Genomic DNA, 20,216 nt, shown 5'->3' with positions numbered 1-20,216 from the left:
AGCAAATGTAGAATCAAATGTTGAAGAACAAGTTGGTTGGCAACGTGTTTTGACACAAATGAACGAGCATAACCGTCACATGAATTTGCGGTTAGATAAAGTAGTTGCCAACAATACCGAAATGAGTTCGAGGATAAACACGGTGGATGCCAATATCACTACATTGAGACGTGAGCACAAATCTACTCGTCGCCGGTTGCTATCTTTCTTCCGACGCCAAGGAGTTGAGACTACGCCTTCACCACCGAGTTCACCTTGATAGGTTTTGTCCTTTCTATCTTTCACTCATTTTCGTTATTATGTTTTGTTCAGGTTTGGTACAATATTTTTCTTTATGTTTGGTACAATTATCTTTACTGTTATGTTTGAATGTTATGGTACTATATTTTTCACTTCTAATTCGTATGGTTTATTTCGTACTATTTTTCGTGTTTTATCACTTTTTGCACCAATGAGGACATGGTCCAAATTAAGCGTGGGAGGAGATATTTCATATTCATTTTAATTTTAAGTACGAATGAATGCAACGAATGAGAATGAATGCTATTTATTTAAGTATAAATGCATGTTATTAATGTTTAAGTAAAGTATATAAAGTATATAATGCAACATTTTCAAAACAAGAAATGCAACATTTTTATATAACGTGCAACATTTTTCACAAATAATGACAATTTTTCATAAACATATATTTTTGTCAAGTATATTTTTCTTATGTTTTTAACACTTTAACTTTCAAAATAATGTTAAGCATATTTTAAGGTTATCATTATTGGTAGAAATAATATTTCTATACGGGCAATATTTTTACAAATATTTTTACAAATTTCCGATACGATTTTATCAAAACGTCTCGAGTAAATGTGTATAAGTAAAATTTCTTTAGTTTCAAATCTCTACTTTATATCATGAATTCATGATAAATATAAATCTTATTTTCAATTTTCAATTTTCAATTAGGTTTATAGGCATAAATCAAACTAACAACTTTAGCTTTTTAGCTCGATATTATTTTTCGTCTTACATTAAAAACCAATTGAAGTTTTTAAGGAAACTTTAGCCATAATACATGTTGAATTTCAAGTCAATATAGGATGAATGTGCTATTTTTCTTTTCCCAATTTATAATTTTCATTTTTATAACTCGTGTTAATTAAATCAAGTAGTCGTATTCTTAACTTTTGGCCACGATTGAGACCAACCTTATCACAATCGAGGTATGAAAGGGAAGAACATTAAGTACCGTTTACTTTTGGCCACGATTGCGACCACCCATATCACGGTCGAGGTATGAAAGGAACGTTAAAAAATTAAAGCAAAATTAAACGTGTTTAAAGTTTTAAGTAACGATTGCGTCCACCCATGGCATGGTCGGTACCTCTTAAACAAACACAAAAGCAAATTATTCCATATAAAGTCACGGACGAGACCACCCTTATCACGGGCGTGACTAAGCAAATATACTAAACCTAAGTCCTTAATAAATCTACATTTGTAATAGTTTAGGTTTGGGAAAGGAAATTTTGTGCTTTTAATTGCCTTGAGACGAAAGATTTAAAAACATGCGTGCTTACACCGTCCCGAATACTTCAATATAAAAATTGAGATACAAGACGAATAATATATCTCTTTTACACTAGCTAGTTTGATACCTTGCGTATAAATTTACCATGAAAGTTTATCTTTCGGTTTAACTAATTCAAAAAAGGAATTTATGGATATATGTTCTGTTTATAAAGAGATTGATTAAAGAATAAATTCAGTGAAATTTTGCTCGGGACTAGCAAAAGCTTAAGTGTGGGAGTTTGTTAAGCCCAAAATATACCTAAAATATCATATATAAATACGTTAAATTTACATTGAAATCGTGCTAAATATATTCATTTAGAATACTTTTACGTCTTTATTTACTTCTTTGATGCAAGGTACTTAATTATTTGGTTAAATCCAAATAGGAGCTAAAACGGATCTAAAACGGAGCTAAAATGGAGGAAAAACCTAAAAAACGTGCCAAGAATGTGTATCAATCAGAAGAACGCTCAAGGAGGACAAGACGCAGTCGAAAGACGGGGAGAAAAGTCACTGTCGCGACTGAGATTTTCAGAATCTCAGTCGCGACATACGAAAGCCGGTCACGGAAAAAAATGGAATCTTCAACTCGCCCCTTCACCCCCTGTCGCGATTGAGATTTTCAGAATCTCACATGAGACAGCGAAGAATTCTGCACAGTTTTCACATGTTTTAATCCGAGAAACGCGTCTGTTCGTTTGGATAAAAGCGACCCTTCACCAACGGACACAACCCATCAATTACAACCCTTCAACAACTATAAATAAGTGATCCATTTCAGAAATCAATGTTGTTGGCTAAGTTAGAAAAGTTAGAAAAATCAGAGAGTTATTATGTTGAGTTTCTGATTCAGAAAAGAGTTAGAAAGTTAGATTTCATTTTTGTAAACAAACTTGATGTACACAAGTTGTTATTAGATTAGTTATAAACACAGTATTAGTTTAGTTTCAAAGGTTGATCAGAGACAAGTTTTCATTCTGGTAGTGGACTAACCGGTCCCTATTCCGAAGATTCAGCGAGAAGAACTAACGGCTGAAGCGTAAAGAGGTCTGACAAGCCTACGGAGTTTGAGGGAAAGATTGACAAACCGGATCTCAAAGTTTTCGTTACAATGCTATCCATGTTTCTACTTCTCTGTTAACTTGTGAAGATTCACATTTCATTAACGATATATTTATTTTATTCAATACATTCTTCCTGACATTGTAAATCCCATTACTTTGTACTGTGATAACAATGGAGCCATTGCACAAGCAAAGGAACCACGGTCTCATAATGCATCCAAACATTATCTCAAGCGATATCATCTCATTAGGGAGATCATAACCAGAGGAGATGTGAGAATAGAAAATGTGCCCACTGAGGACAACGTTGCAGATCCGTTGACCAAGCCGTTACCACAAAGAGCTCACGATAAACATCTTAGTTCTTCTGGTATTAGTTTCAGAAACAATTGGCTTTAGTCCAAGTGGGAGAATGTTGGAATTTAGTGTCATAAATACAATTGTTTTGGATATTAATATTAATGAATAAATTGTTTATTTGGTCATTTGTTTAATCAGATATATAGCATTAATATGTAACTATATATAAAGGCACAAATCTTGCACAAAGGAAGTAATCCTAAGTTTATTCAAGTGGTTATAAAGTGTTCATACATGCATGAAGTGAGACTATACTTTATAATAGACTGATAGACTTAAAGTAAACCCAAGTCAAGTAATATGTTATAGGGATTGGCATATTACTGTTGAGACTTGCATGTAACAGTGTTTTCTATCGAGACAGAAAGCTGATCTCACAAGCTTTAGATATTCTGATATCTAGACAGTTACATGGATCTGATGAAGGAGTTCATTAGGATTGGGACCCGACTTGAGATAATAGAATGGAATGATTTATCTAATGTGTCAACTGTTCATCTCATCGGTATTAGTAGGTATAACTAATCCTCAGACTCAAACATTCATTAATTAGTAATTCTGGATTGCGGAGTCTGATACTTTGATTCTGTGCGAGCACGATCCAATAGGTGAGAGCCTAGGGTGTGTGAGAGCAGGGTTGGGTATCACGCGAAGTAATTACAGAATGGTTAATGTCAAATTGAGCATTCGTCACTCCCGATAAATGGGAGATATATCCAAAGGGCCGCTTGTGGTGAATTGACTGAAATCCTTATAAGGTGATACAGTTAAGAGTAGAAATAAACATTTCACTTAACTTATCTTTCAGAGTGAATTCAACCTGTAAAAGTAAAACCGGACTCTTCGTTATATGTAACCTTGACACGTTCCATGGTTATAAGGAATTGACCGAAAGGATATAGTTGATGAAGGATCGTATTATACTGTACGTAATACAGAAAGGTTAATGTCAGTTATCAACCTGACTTCTTAATTGCTCTGGGGGAATATCATAGGTTCTGCTAGTAACAGCTCTCGACGGTATTCCGTTATATATATGTTGGAATTAATCGTGATGAATAATTTCAAATGATATATACGGCTAGTGGCAATAAAGAACCTAATGGGTCGCATATGGGACTTGGAATCGGAGGACGAAAATGTAATTAGTGGGACATACACATATGGGCCGAAATTTACATTAATTTGGGGATAAATTAATTTGATTAATAATTATAATTTGATTATGGTTATCAATTAAATTAATAGATTATCTGATAATATTAATTAGAAGTTTTATGTGATTAAAACTCTATTTAATTATCTCTAATATTAATTAATTATTAATTTGATTAATAATAATTATCTAGATATAATTAGTTATTATTTAGATAATAGTAAAATGTTTATTTAATTATCTAATTAGGAATCCTATTCCGAATAAGATTCCAATTATTTAATTACCTAACACAACTGGGATTAGGGTTAAGAAAAGTCTATAAATAGACTCCCCTAACCCCTAAATTTCGACACACATAAACTAGAAGAGGAGGAATCATTCCGTCTTTCGTCTCGGCTAATTCACTTTATTTCTTACTCCCTCTTTGATCTCGTATCGATTTCTGTTAGAAGCAATCATTGCGATTGCTATTCATTGAAGGTTGATTACTGATTATCTTTTGTTTTTGTGTTGAATCAAACGTTCGTGGTTCACGAGTTGATAATAACAAGTTGTGGGCACTTCGTTTGCAACGGTAGATAGTTCATCAATAAAGGTATTACTATCTATCCCTCTTTATATGAAATAACAATTAACAGATCTTGGAAAAGGGAAATAGATAAAATAGATAAAATTTTATTATTCCGCTATGCCTAGGCTTGTCTATTTTTCCTACATGAATATCGGGTGAGAACAACCTAGTGAAATGGTTCTTTGGCCATACAAGGCCCGGTGGAGATGAAATGACAGAAGATGCACCTGACTAAGAAGGTCATGGGAAGATATTGCGAAATTGTCATCTGACCCATAGATGGTCACGAGATGAAATTGAGCAAATCTTATGGTAGCAAGTCAATACAAAAGAAAAAAAAGGTCGTGATCACTCAAGAATATTCTGGCCGAAGCCTAGGCCATGTGGGCTTAATACAAATCTGGCAAGAGCCGAGGCCATGGTGGCTTATACAAATTCGGCAGTGGCGGAGGCTATAGGGGCTAACATTGAAGATGAATAGTTCTAGTACTATGAATATATTGAGGGGAGGCCTGAGATAATTCATAGGTTTCATCTTTGTTTATAATGAGCTCTATAGTGGGGACGCCCAAAACAAACTCATGTACAAAAAGGACGTGTTTTGTGCAGGTATTTGAACTCCAATAAGCTTGAGAAAAGTGAGGAGTCTCAATAGCAAAAAGTGTGACGATCCTACTATGAGGCACGAAGGATGTATGAATAAATGAAGAAAAAGCTTGTCCAAGCATAAAACAAGACGTATCAAAATAGTGACAGGTAATTTGAAACCATTGATTTGTTAAAACTAATCCCTCTTTTGATTTTGAAAAGCCGAGTCAGACAAGCATTTCGGAGAAACGAGATTGGCAATTAACAAGTAACAAGCAAAGGTTTTAGCAAACTTTGGACATGTCTAACCAAATAAGAGGTATTCTACTAGTGAGCTGAAATGTGAGAGAACCAAGAGATCCTATGAAGGCAATGATCAATGAAATAAGAGCTTAATCAAAGATTTGACGGAGGTAGATTACAAGACCATTGATGGAAAACCCCAAGGATTTTAGTTTTGGGTTTCAACTTCGACTTTGAACTCATCCCGAGGGAGAAGGCGAAGCAACCCAATGGTGACAATAGAGGCAGAAGTTCGATACAAAAGGAGGCAGGAAATGTAGCAAAGTTTGAACCATCGGTAGATAAGTCCAAGCTTGCCTTATGTTTCCTACTCAACCATAGATGACAATAATGAGATGTCAGTTACACAATTGGTGTATCAACATCAATACTTCGCTAAATAAAGTATTTGAATACTTGCAAAATCGTGTAAGAGTTCCTTACTTTCTTTTGGGAATAATAATGGTGATATTATTGTCTTGATATTTTGCTTCCATTGTGAATTTTGGTAGGCTCACCTAAAAAGTATTCGGCTACCAACATTCACTTTTTTCATATTATGAATATTGTGGCTTTCCTTTTGGTCCTTCTTGCAAGGTACAAATTTGAAAGAAAGGGACCAAGAATTGCAAAGATGAATGGGTAGAAATTGAAGAAAATATCAACGACTTCCTGTTTGGCTCATCGACATCAATAGTCTTTGTCGATGTTTACATTCCTCGATCAACGAGGATGTTGATCCTCTAGTGGGGGAGCGTACATGAAGGGGAAATAAGTCCTATATGGACCCTTCTATGGTATAATAAGGAAGATATATGGAAGAGTAAGATAATGGACATGGATTGTGGAAGAAGAGTGGGAAGAATGACATTTAGAGTAAGAAGACTCAGAGAAAGATCCTTAGTATAAGAGTATTGGAGGAGGATGCGTGGAGGAAGAGTACTTGGATGGAAATACAAGGAAAAGAAATTTTCAAAAACTTCAAAAACCATTGAAAGACACGTTTGCTATTATATGGAGTTTACTATGGCAACACAAGAGAAGTTATTCGGTCGAAGATGTTCAAGTTGTAGATTACAAAAATAACAAAATGATGGTCAAAGTTGAAACCATCTCTAAGTGACAAGCGAACAACGTGGAAGCTCAAATAGAGTTGAAGTGCAAGCGGAGATCAGTTGAAAATAAGAATGCTGATAGCTTGGCGGAACCTCAGTGGCATTCGAGTTGAAAGTAAATCTCTCACAGGAGGAGACGCGTCCAATCAATGGGGATGTTCATCCTCTAAGTGGGGGAGAGTGTAAGGGGGGAGTTTGGCCATAGGCAAACTCAAACCTAAGCATTGGTAAAGCTATAAGAAGTCTTCGGTATGGGATGGTGAATGGGGCATATCAACGTATGCTGATGGAAGAGGAGGAGTTGGTATAAAGAACACTATAGTGGACATGGACTACCCTGACGTTGTTAACAAAACATAATATTTTAAATTATACTGTTAAATTCTGATAACAATCAATGACATTTTCATTTAAAAAAATACATTTACATATAAAATACAGTCCTGAATGCAATTGCAACCATATAAAATGAACTTAATTAAACATCAATTTAGTTTATAAACTATCAAGTTAGTAAAAAAATGTGAAATGTCCATCATATGATTTATGATTTCAATTTGGGGAGACTCTGTTTGAGGGTGGAATAATGGGTCGTTACAGATTGGTTCGGGATTAGAACGAGGGAGGATTCAACCTAAGTGGTTAGAATTGTCATGTTAAATGGTGAGGACCTCCACACGCAAATTCCCTTATACTTGCAGCGTGCACAACACAGGTCGATCACACCATGTGTTTTTAATTCCACAAATTAACGAGGTTGCTAGGACTCGAACCCTCGACCTTCTGGTCCAAGAGGCTCTGATACTATGTCATGGAACCAATTGAACTAAAAGGTCAAGCTGATAGTTAAGGCCCAGTCATAGATCTTATATTAATCTCTGACCAATCGTACAAAAAACGTCTTGGTTTGCTCTATTTGCAAATAGAGACATGTGATTTAAAAGTTTGCAAATAGAGATATATGGTATGTTTTTTTTACAAAACAAAGTACTTGAAATTACACTGTTAAATTCCGATGACAATCAAGAGCATTTTTTAAAATTACATTTACATATGGACAAAACGCAGACTCTAAAATCAAATTGTAGTTGTATAAAATGAATTTAAATATCATTTAGTTCATAAAACTGTCAAATTAGTAAAAAACGTAAAATGTTTACCATATGATTTATGATTTCAATTTAGGAAGTTGCGTTTGTGTTTGTCGATATGTAAAAATAATTTTTTTGAAGATAAGAATGTCATTAGTTGAAGAACTTAATAATGTAATTTGTAATACTTTATTTTATAAATAAAACATACCACAACCCTCTATTTGTAAACTTATAAGCCACACACATCTATTTGTAAATTAGAGAAATTATATGCATTTTTTTCGTACTTCCCCTTATTTAAAATACTTTCTTTTGTTAACCGAAAATACAACAACTCTCTATTTGTAAACTTTTAAACCATATAACTGTATTTGTAAATAGGAAAAACCATAATTTTTTTTAGCTTTTCCATACTATTTTTTCTTTATATTGTAACTAGGGGTCTTAATGAGTAAGGGTAGCTCGCAACTATTTGAGTTTGGTCAAAATTCGGCTCGATAGGGTTCATCTCAAGCTCGAGATCGGCTCCAGACATTAATGAGTCGAGCCTAAACTTCCTTAAGGCTCGCTCGAAAGCTCATAAACAGGCTCAATTATTTTGTAATTAATATATATATTTCATTAATTTTCAGTTCAAAATAAAATAATTAGTGACTACGGGTAAAAAAGAAATCAATAATTTGTCATGCACTCTAGCTCTCAACTAGTTACAACTTACATTGCAAAAAAAAATGCTCAAAACTATTTATTTCGATTAGGTTTTGCTGATTTTTTACTAAAAATACCGAAACAAAAAAATACTAATTAAAAAAACAATCGCAAAATATAAAACCAATGAACCGATAATCGAAACTTAAGATATCTTAAAATACTGATAAATATATAGAAAAGAACGAATTAATATTTTATTTCAATTGAGCGACAATTTCAACATATGTGAGTACTTAGTACCCATTTATTTCAATTTTCACTGCCTTTTACCTTTTAAGTCTAAAAATTGAGATAAAAGGTGTTTGGTAAAAATTCGAAAAAACTGTTTTTAACATCTACTACCTACCTATCATCAACAATAAACAGCTAACAACAATAACAACAATATCAAACATCAAACAAGAATATGTAAATCAAACAGACCCTTAATTAGCGATTTTAGAAGGGTGGAATCTAATTGACTTTCAAGGTATATATTGAAGGCCGAATTGATTAGTTCAGAAAGTTAATGATATAATTGATTTTTAAGATATAATTAGGGGCCTAATTGAAATTTAAGCCAAAAATTAACAAAATATATTTTTTTTATATATTTCTCAGGCAAGGTGGGCAGTTGCTCCTCATGCCCTCCTTTACATCCGCCATTCATTCTATACATGTATGATAAATTTGGTTACAACTCGAATAAAGTTCGGTAAAAGCTCGGCTCGGTCAAAATTCAGTTAACCTCAAACAAAGCTCAGCCCGGTCAAAGTTTGACCTGAAAAGTTTTGACTTGAGGTTTTAGTGAGCTAATATTGAGTCCGCCTAAACTCAATCTCGATTTAGCTGTTTATGCACCTGATTGTAACTTTACAGAACACTCATATTGCAAAGACATGATGAAGGGATGCGAGCTTGTAAGTACTTTGCTCTTCCATTAATAATATGATAAAGTCTATAAAATCCATATACTTTCACTTTTTGTATTACAACTGGTACTTGTAATTTTTTTAAATCTAAATGGGGTCTGAGATTTTTGTTTTGCTAAAAATGAGGATCATTTAGTTTGACACTATAAAAATATCTGTTAACGACCTCAAAATGGAAAATTTCAAGAATTAAAGTTGGTTAGTACCATTTATACATGAAACCAAATTATTTATTTTTCAAAATCATTATTTTCATAACTTTATTTCTCTAAAAATTAATTTTTTTATTTTCTTACCAAACAACACATAAATAACCTCAAAATAATAAAGTTGTTTAGATATCATCAAGTCTCTGAGTTTTTTAATTTTGAGGTCATCAACGTTCATTTAAATTTAAGGTCTTTGTTTGAATATTTTTTTTTATAATTACTAGTTTGATAAAAAGTGAAAGCACATAATTTTTTTTTTTTAACTTCACCCTTAGTAATAATATGATTAAAACACTACTTAGCACTTGATCTGGTTTGCAGTCTTTAACTGTTTTCTTACCTATTAAAAAATGTTAGATTTTGTCTCCTCACTTATTATTTGTTTGATGACATTTGCTTCATGTTCTATCTAAAATTAAAATTAGTAAAACTTCAATCATCAATACCAATTGAGTTTTCACCAATTTTAAATAAATGAATGGACAAATATTACCTAATAATACTTGAGTAGAGAAAAAAAAACATTTTTGGATAAGTAAACGTTGATATGTTATCAAATAACAAGTAGAGCATGGTTGAACATTATATGGCGGCGATGACCTAGCACTCCATCCTCCTCCACCATGACCACCGCCACCGGAGATGCTGATACGTTCGCAATTGCGCATCTTTTCGACAGGCAAGCCTTTTCATCCTTCTCGAAAGCTGTTAATGGACAAAAACCCTCTGTTTCGTTTGCGGATGTGGTCAGGAAATCAATCTCCACGACTGCCATTCCCTCAGAGTCGCCGATCACTACCAGTTCCTCACTGCCGATGGTTACAGAGGAGGGGGGATTTAAAGCAATCAAAATCCCCCAGAAAATTTATGAAGAGAGAATAAAAGCTGTCCAACATTCTGTTATTGGAAGGGTTACTCTTAGCAAAGGAGATAGACCATGGAAACATGCTGAGCTAAAACTGAAATTAAACCAAGTCTGGAAGCGCAACCTGGACTGGAAATTGATATCTCTTGGCAAGGGATTCTATCAAATTGTAATGCCAGACGAAAAGGCTCTTCAGGGCATTTGGGGTCTAGGAGCAATCTCATTAAAGCCGGGAATCATCAGATTCTCGCCATGGTACCCAGGATTCAATCCGGATCTCCACAAATCTACCTCTGCGCAAGTATGGGTAAGATTCTACAATCTCCCTTGGGAATTCTGGGATTCTAGAATTATTGCTAGCATTGCTAGGGCTGTTGGGGTACCTATTAGATTTGATAAAAACACTGTTGATGGTGAATTTGGGCACTATGCTAGGGTGCTTATAAATGTAGAATTATCCCTGGATATTCAGGATAGGCTTCGGGTTGACACTGATAATCAGAAGCATTGGGTGTTTTTAGAATATGAAAATCTTCCGTCCCTTTGTGGCACCTGCTCCTCAGTTGGGCACTCCTCTTCGGACTGCCGAAGAAATGCTAAACCACAATCTAAGAAGAGCTCACAGCTTAATAAACCTCTCAAAACGGTCTGGCGTCGAACTCAGGATGACGAAAAGCAAAAGGGGTCTGATTCGACATTGAATAAGGAAGAAACGGTTTTAGAAACCTCCAATGCTAGCTCGCTGCAGATGGTGGTGCATAATTCTGATTTATTTGATAAAGGAATAGAGGAAGGCGGTAAAGAAAATGACGCATGGGGAGATTACAGTGAAGAAGAGAGATCAGAACCAGACGGTATTGAATTTCACCTTCCAGCGGGACTACCTAAGGAGATTAATTTCCTTGCTGAAACTCGAGAGTGGACACAGCACATGATCAGATCGAATAGCAGAGAAATTTGCACAATGAATGAATACGCTACTGAGGAAAGTGACTGGATAACAAACCGTAAGAAATCAAAGGGTAAAGGAAAGGAAGCACGTCTGACAGGGCGAACTCGACCTCCTATTAAATACACATGAACGTATTATTCTGGAACTGCAGAGGAATTCTGAATGAAGGCACACAGAGAGCTCTTAATCTGCTTTGTAAAACGAATCATCCTGATTTATTATGCTTGTCTGAGCCTATGGTCGAATTTGACAGAATTCACACCAGTTTCTGGAAATCTATCGGAATGCAGAGAATTGAATGCAATGACAAAAACTCCATTTGGGTCCTTTGTAAAACTGGAAGCAGTAATAGATGCTCCACGGTGCTCAACCATGAGCAACATGTTACTATCAGGTACCGTCTGAACCATACTGATTTTCAAATTTCATTTGTCTATGGTGATAATAATGCTAGTAGAAGAAGACTTCTCTGGAGCTTAATTCTCTCCAATCAAGCTAATGCTAAATGTTTGGTTTTGGGGGATTTTAATGCAATGACTGGAGCACATGAGAAAACTGGACGAAGTCCCTCTGAGAGCAACTGTCGTGATTTTAGAGAATTTATCAGGAATGGGGAGCTGACAGAAGTGGAAAGCTCTGGCCTATTCTACACATGGTCGAATGGAAGAAGGGGCAGTGAGCACGTGGAATGCAAGCTTGACAGAGCTCTGATTTCTGAGAATTTCATTGATTGCTGGGATAGAGTTAATTGCCCCGTTCTTCCTAGGAATAATTCTGATCACTGTCCGATCCTTCTTTCCTGTGCCAAGGGGACTGTTAAGAGAAATAGGTTTCGATTTCTCTCAATGTGGACCACGCATGAGTCGTTGAAGAAGCTAATTGCTGATCACTGGTCCTCCTGCGACCTCTCCCTCCCGCCAGCGCAGTTACTGTGTCATAAACTGAAGTCTCTCAGACATAAAATCCGAGTTTGGAATAAAGAGGTATTTGGACAGGTTGAACGGAATATCGCTGAGGCGCTGGCAAAACTTGAGGAAATCCAAGGTATTATCTCCAGAGAGGGTCTTACTGACAGTAATTTTGAAGAAGAATTGAGTGCACAACAAAATCTGGATATGCAGCTTTACAGACAAGAGCTCTTACTCAGGGACAAGAGCAGAGAGAAATGGCTTGTTGCGGGTGATAGAAACTCATCGTTCTTCCACCGATCTGCCAAAATCAAAAAAGTTCAATCCTCTCTTGACAGCCTGCTGATTGATAACGTACTAGTCAATGATGAATCTGTTGTTGCACAGCATGTGGTTAACTATTATGCTTCTTTATTCACCGGGAGTTCACGGCAGATTAATCATGATTTTGTCAGATCGGTCATCCCTCAAAGTGTAACCCCTATGGATGACGAGCTTTTGACCAGTAGACCATCGTGTGATGAAATCCGCAAAGCCGTTTTCAACATGAACAAAGACAGCTCTCCTGGCCCGGATGGTTTTGGAGGTATGTTCTATCAGCACTACTGGGATATAATTAGTTATGATGTTTGTCAGATGGTTTTCAGTTTCTTCGACTCCGGTTATATGCTGCCTGGTCTGAACTCGAGCATCATTGCTTTAATTCCCAAAGTTGAAGGAGCCAATGAGATTAATCAATTCCGCCCTGTAGCTATGGGAAACTTCAGTTACAAGATCATATCCAAAATAATAGCAGACAGACTGGCTCCAATTGCCTCCAGGATCATATCTGACAATCAGTTCGGTTTTATCAAGGGAAGAAGCATCCATCATTGCATTGCTGCAGCCTCAGAGGGGATAAATCTGCTTAAAAAGAAATGCTTTGGAGGCAATTTGGCGCTCAAGATTGATATTAGAAAGGCCTTTGACACCCTGGATTGGAATTTTATGATTGCCGTTCTAGAATCTTTTGGTTTCTCCCTGAAATTTAGGAACTGGATTTTGGAGATCCTGAAATTGGCTAGAATCTCAATAGCGATCGGCGGAGGAATCAAAGGTTTTTTTGGTTGCTCTTGTGGAGTTAGACAGGGAGATCCCCTCTCTTCCATCCTATTTGGGATTGCCGAAGACTTTCTGGGCAGGTGGATCTCTAAATTGGTCGAGGAAGGCAGATTAGACCCTGTGAGATATATAAATGCTGCTGCATTCCCGTCTCACCTGTTCTATGCGGATGACATGATGATTTTTGCCAGAGCAACTTCAAAAAACATGAAATGCATAAGAGATTTATTTATCAGGTACGAAGACATCTCTGGCCAGGCTGTCAATTGGAGCAAATCTCAGGCCCTCTTTGGCAATTTCACTACTTCTGTGCGCAGAAACAGACTCTCTGACATCCTAGGCATCAGACAGACAAATCTTCCATTGCATTATCTGGGAGTCCCTCTGTTTCAAGGAGCGCCTAGATCTCGATTCCTGAATCCATTGATTGACAAATTTCTCAGTAAGTTCAGTCTTTGGAAAGGGCACTCTCTCTCCTTTGCAGGCAGGCTCACGCTGATTAAGTCTGCTTTAACCGGTGCTCTGGTACACTCTTTTCTTCTGTACCGATGGCCTGCATCTCTTATTGAGAGGCTGAATAAAGCCATCCGCAACTTCCTTTGGACAGGGGACAAGGATAAAAGAAAGCTCATTGTTGTTCCCTAGAAAGTCTGCTGTCAACAGATACCAAATGGGGGCATGGGGATCAAAGATCTCAGAATCTTCAACTCTGCTCTACTTGCTAAGTTCAGTTGGGATCTTATACAGGGCAATGGTTTCATCATCAACATGCTCAGACTCCGCTTTCTTAAGGCATCTGGGATGCCTAAGAAATACATTGCGAACTCCTCCATTTGGACTTCAATAAGAGCTAATTTTGATTTAATAAATGAAGATTCAGTTTGGTGGTTTGGTGAGGATTCAAATCTGAATTTCTGGACTGACAGATGGATAGTGCCATTGGTTGCTGATCAGCTTGAAATTCCTAGAAAATCATAGGCAAAGCTCTATGACCCCATCCAAAGGTACCGGGTTGACGGTAATTGGGCCAATTTACAACATATTCCGTTCGACATTCAGTCAAACATTAGACAGCTCGAAGCTATTGACGGGGATGATCTTTGTATTTGGCACCCGTCTGACTCCGGACGGCTAACGGCCCGCGCGGTTTATCAGCACCTTGCTCAGGGCGAACCAGTGGCGTGGAATAAATTCATCTGGAATTCATCGGTCCCTCCTAGCCGGGCCACCACCTGCTGGAAGTTGATACACGGGAAACTCGCAGTCCAAAAGCTGCTGCAAGCCCGAGGTCTGAATATGGCGCAGCGGTGTGAACTGTGCAAAATCAACGAAGAAGACGCAGCTCATCTCTTCATACACTATACTGTTGCGAGGCAACTTTGGGTCTAGTATTCAACATCTTCAATCAGAACTGCAGTTTCACGCCTAACTTTGAGGATTTTTTCACTGGGATTCGGGAAACAAGAATTATTCACACCAGGCGAAACAGCTGGAAATTCGCCATAACAACCTGCATCTGGTTCATCTGGCAGGTACGTAACCAAGCGATTTTTGATGGTGCGCTCCCTTCAATCCAAAACTTAAAGTATAGGCTGATACAATTGATCAATGAAAGATCCAACGCTTTGATGGCAGATGAAAGACCGCCTCCGGAACCTAACTATGTAATTGTTCGCTGGATTGCTCCGCCAATAAACTGGATAAAGGTAAACACAGATGGAGCTTCGAGCAGTACTGGAAATGCTGGGGCAGGAGGAATTTTTCGAAACACTAGGGGTTTCGTTCTCGGTTGCTTCGCTTTTCCTATTCTAAACACTCACTAGTACAGAAATGGCCTACGGCTACGGTCGTTTACCATCATTAGCCACGGTTGTACGACCGTGGCCAAAAGGGGACGTGGCAAATGCTTGGCGTCTTTAACCACGGTTTATCGACCGTGGCCATAGGGGCATTAGAGTCAGTTTTTACGTATAACCGACTCTAATGCCCTATGTTTTGGCCACGGTTGTTACGAAAAACCGTGGCTAAAGGGTTTTTTAGCCACGGTTGTTTATAACAACCGACTCTAATGCCTCTAACCATTAGAGTCGGGTGTTGAAACAACAGATTCTAATGCTCTTACCATTAGAGTCGGTTGTTGAAACAACCGTGGCCATTGATATGTTTTTAATTAAAAAAAATAAAATAAAATATTTTGGATTGAATGAAGATCTAATATTAAACTATAATCACATATCATAAGCATAAATATTACAATAATAAAATCTGACGTAATTGTGGGCAAACGGTTTTCGTTGAAATAGGGAAACTGTAAGGAACGTTGAACCAACTAATAAATAGTAGTGCACAATGAAATGATTTTTTTTTCAAGGACCCAGTTAAATAAAAACTACCACACACCAACATTTACAACCTTACACATTAGTTGAATTGTGCGGCTGCCCTAAATTAATGTCTACAAAAAAGAACTTCCTTACTTCTGTTTCTCTAATATCCCTACAGAAGCTCATTAATCTGCCTTACCTAGCTTCGTTCTCGATCCTAAGCCTCGTTAATGGCATCATCAACCTTTTTCACCACCAGCTTTATTGCGCTTGTACGCTTCTCCGCCTCTCCCATCCGTTTCTGCAATTCCACTATCTCCATAAGTGAACCTTCCAGTCTTTGCTTGCTGCTTTTATTACTAATATGCTATTCGCCTTCACAAACTCTCATTGAATGCATCTCTGCTATCTTTTTGATTTCAGATATCTTCTCTCAGGTTTTGAGGTGTTATTTCTGCTATATAAACATGCACCTGCAGATTATAAAATAGACAGGTACAACGATAAAGAGAAATAATTAGGATGTTCAACCAAAACAATCACTAAAATCTTTCGGTATCTATTCTAAATGCCTCCCATACCTAAATTCATAATTTAAAGTAAAATGCCTACAGTAACACAAAAGCAAAACTAAAATGCTACCTGAAAATAGAGAGTAATAAGCCAAAATATATATTTCAAGAAGATCCAAATTTAAACCAAGCATGTTAACATGACAATTGAAAAGTCAAGATTGCATTTCAACTCTTGCCTAAGCAAACCCTCTTGTAAAATTTACAAAAAGAAAAAGATAAATAAATATCAAATAATGATAATGTCATTCCACAACATCATGCACAACTTGACATTATTATTTGATAATATAGCCTAATATTTGAACATACTAGAAAAAATCCTGGATATTTTTTCCTTAATACAATATGCATTGTATGCAGCAAATGTAAAAGCCATTGACCATATATAAGATTAGAAAGTAAATATAGAAGAGTATATTTGTAATGGAAGAAACAACATTTACGGAAAGGATCACAATGAAGGATAAGAATACATGGTTGTTTCAAAGGAAGATATTTTCTTATGTAAATGTGATCAAATAGTAAATGTTGTTCCTAAAAGCATAGCATCTAAAAATCACTCTTCAACAACAAACAAAATTCAAGTTCTGAAATATTAGGTTATTAAACTGTCAAATAGACATAATATTAAATGAAGCAATTCAAAATCTGCAGGCAAGCATCTAAAGTGGCAGTACAAAGGTAAAGCCAAAATTAATTAATGGGTTAGTTGAAAAAAGTAATTTACTAATAAGATATGTTACAATCATCATTAGCCTCAGACTTGACTACAATCAACAACGAAGCTTCTTCTTATATGGAGAGAATTAAAACTAAAATGGAAAAAGTAGCAGAAATTTTCATTTAGGAAAAAATGGATGATTAAAAGGAATGGTAGCAGAAGATAAAGAGTTCATTTAGGTAAATTTTGCTGCATCTAGGATAGAACATGGGCAATATTTACAATCATCGGCATGTCAAAAAAGACAGCAACTACTATTGCTATTATAAACAGTTCCAATGGGCATTTGACACAATATTAGAAGATAGATAAATTGCCATTTTCAGAAGGGTGTCATTACCTATAAACAACTCTTTGTTTTGCAAAGTATCATAGTTGAGTTGAACTATTGAAGTTAACCCCTTGCTTACAGCAGCTAATTCCATGAGCTCCAGCAACTATTGAAGGGATGTTAGGCAATTCCTTCTCAGGGAAAAATTCTAATTTATCACACTCGCTAATCCTCAACTCTGAGAGATGAGAGAAACCATAACGAAATGACTCTAGTAATTGTTTTGCCCCTAGATATGGCTTCCATATTCTAAGAAACTTGAGGGACTGGATATTTCATATTAAGAATCTTACCTCAATATTAACCTTATCAAAGAGCTCGGATTAGCATCAGACATATCAATAGCAGGCCCTAAATGACTAGCTAGAGGTTTGCACAAACATGTTTAAAGGAAAAATAATTGAATCAAGGCCTTTTTTGAAAAAAAAAACAAAAATCAGAGGTGCTTGAAATGTTTGTGCGTAAAAAAGAAAGGAGAATGTACTTGGTTAAATAATTGGATTGGCCCTATCACAAGACTTGGCTGCAGGACTGGGCCAATTTATCAACACCAGTAGCAGCTAAAATACATGCTTCACTTATACTATGGTTTAGTAACAGTCATGAAAATACTCTTCAAGTATGAGGTGTATGCAATGCTTATATAACCATTGTTTTGTATGAATTAATCAAATAAAATCATGTGCAATTCAAATTTTTAGGATTTTTGCATTCTAGTTCACCTATACAATCCAAATCATACTTACCACGCGCTGTTGAGGAGTGGTGCCTCGATCCACTGCTGCAGCTGGTGTATTTGCAGGGAGACCATGATGCATCAACTTCAATGCAAGAGAAGGGAGGGTTGCCAAACCCATATAAACTACTAACGTAGAATCAGGGTCAGCTGCATTTTCCGCTACAAAGAGTGGATCTGTTCCTCCTTTCCTCGAATGTCCTGTAAGAAAACGAACGCTGATTGCAATGCCTGGGTGAGTTAATGGGATTCCTAACTCTGCTGCAATCCCTGAGGCAGCAGTAATACCTGCAGAACAACAAAAGACAGTCATATTGACATCCATGCTTAAAAGAGATTATGGTTTCCAGAAGCCTCTGTCCTATATACATGTTTTCAACAATCAAAAGTAATATTACTCATAAACAAACCCAATCAAACCAGAATCAGACCTTTACTTTGTTCAGACTCAAGACTTGATCAATGTAATCAATTTCAAAATAACTACATACATGCTTCATTGCATCCACTTCGGAAAATCCCCTCTTGACGGTCGATCAGCTCCTCTACTACATACATGCTTCATTGCCATAAGAATCACTTTTGCTTCTCCAGTCTTCTTACAATGCAGAGCTTCCCTAATGGTGGCTGCAATTGCATGAGTTGATTCAGGCGCAGGTATTAACCCTTCAGATCTAGCAAATCGGATAGCACCTGCAAATACGCACACAATTTGAGCTCGCAACGTTACAACTCCAACAGAGACTCAGTCTCACTGAGCCAAAACTATTGGATGGTCTATAATCATTATTAACTAGAGCTCCTATCTTTTTAATAGAATCTATCAAAAGTGTAAGCTGCCACACAAATTCCTTTGGGCTTGAAGTGTGTGCAAGTGCTGAAATTTAATTCATAAATGGGGTTTAGAGACTCAAACTCTATAACTTTTGATTTAATAGGCTCTAATCCCATGTTAAATAACCATTCAACCCAAAAGCTTATGTTGATAAACAAGGTTCAACAATGGTTTTTATTATCTCTAACATAATTCCACTGCAAATTCAGAAATCAGTTGCAGCCATTTATGGGATAAACTTGCTGGTTTAAGTGCAGAAAAAGAGAAGCTTACCTTAAAAGCAGTCAGTCTGAGGAATTGTAATTGCCTCTATGAAACCCAACTCACAGACACGTGAAAGCAATGGTGCCATACCGTGATAACGCAATCCCAAAATAGAAAACAGAGAATATGTTATTGGTAAAGGATAAGAAAATTGAACATGAGTCCTTGATTGAAATTCTGCATACCAGCATGAATAGGGTCAGGAATGAAATCATGCTCTAGTGTATACATCTTCATTAATGGAGTCATCCCAACTGTATCACCAAAATCATATGCATAAATGTCAATTACTTCTATTAGCTGCTATATAACTCTATTCCTACCCAAGTTCATAGTTTCAGCTTTCCAAAACTAGCGACATACATGTGGATGTAGTGCTGCACATTGAGGAAATCTAAGATAATGGCTTCACTAAACCCATATGATAAACGAAATCAGAAGAATGAATACGAACAGGGACGAAACCAGAAGACGGAACACGAACACCAACAAACTCATATAATAAATAAAACCTATAAGAAAGAACACAGAAAACGAAATCATAAAGGAAATCTAGAAGATAGAACACGAACCCATATAATAATGAATCTCATAAGAATAACAAATCAAGCTCATTCACTTACCTCTTTTCTGTTGCTTCTGCCACAACCAAAACACGAACAAAACCCAGTCGGCGCTGATGAAATTTCAAACCGAGCTGCTTATGAGTGGATGACAATGACATAAGCAGGCAGGCTAGTGCCATCTCAGGCCAATCGGTGAAGCAACTCACGCCATAAATTTCTAACTCAACTCAATTGTATTCAAATGAATGTAGGATCTTACATATTACAATGATTTAGTGGAATCTTCATCTTGCAGTTGTGGGAGCACAAGTGTTAGAATCTTCTTTATTTGACCAACTTTCTTTAATTCGGAAGGCCTGGATCGATCGTTCAATCTGAATAAGACCTTCATCGGCTTCTTTTTCC

At 36.5% G+C, this 20,216-nt stretch overlaps 1 protein-coding gene across 11 annotated transcripts; it reads right to left on the bottom strand.

The window, feature by feature from the left end:
- Window positions 1–15,663: 15,663 nt before the first annotated feature.
- LOC136226103 (S-adenosyl-L-methionine-dependent uroporphyrinogen III methyltransferase, chloroplastic-like) lies at window positions 15,664–20,209 on the bottom strand. 11 transcript variants are annotated; one of them, XM_066014427.1, is made up of 8 exons: window positions 20,071–20,209; window positions 19,869–19,942; window positions 19,609–19,757; window positions 19,255–19,499; window positions 18,638–18,839; window positions 18,157–18,434; window positions 17,420–17,516; window positions 15,664–16,256 (listed from the first exon to the last, which is right to left on the bottom strand). In XM_066014427.1, the coding sequence occupies exons 5-8, from the start codon at window positions 18,702–18,704 to the stop codon at window positions 16,189–16,191; spliced, it is 510 nt and encodes a 169-aa protein (XP_065870499.1). In that variant the 5' UTR covers window positions 18,705–18,839; window positions 19,255–19,499; window positions 19,609–19,757; window positions 19,869–19,942; window positions 20,071–20,209; the 3' UTR covers window positions 15,664–16,188. The 11 variants fall into 11 exon arrangements, 10 of the variants coding, with proteins under 10 accessions (XP_065870499.1, XP_065870500.1, XP_065870501.1 ...); XM_066014428.1 differs by having other exon boundaries at window positions 19,869–19,921; window positions 20,071–20,205; XM_066014429.1 differs by lacking the exon at window positions 19,609–19,757.
- Between the last annotated feature and the right edge of the window lie 7 nt (window positions 20,210–20,216).

This window comes from Euphorbia lathyris, chromosome 4 (genome assembly GCF_963576675.1).
Source record: "Euphorbia lathyris chromosome 4, ddEupLath1.1, whole genome shotgun sequence".
Taxonomy (NCBI): domain Eukaryota; kingdom Viridiplantae; phylum Streptophyta; class Magnoliopsida; order Malpighiales; family Euphorbiaceae; genus Euphorbia; species Euphorbia lathyris.
The sequence above is the reverse complement of the archived record's forward strand: the minus strand, read 5'-3'. Positions and strand labels throughout refer to the sequence as shown.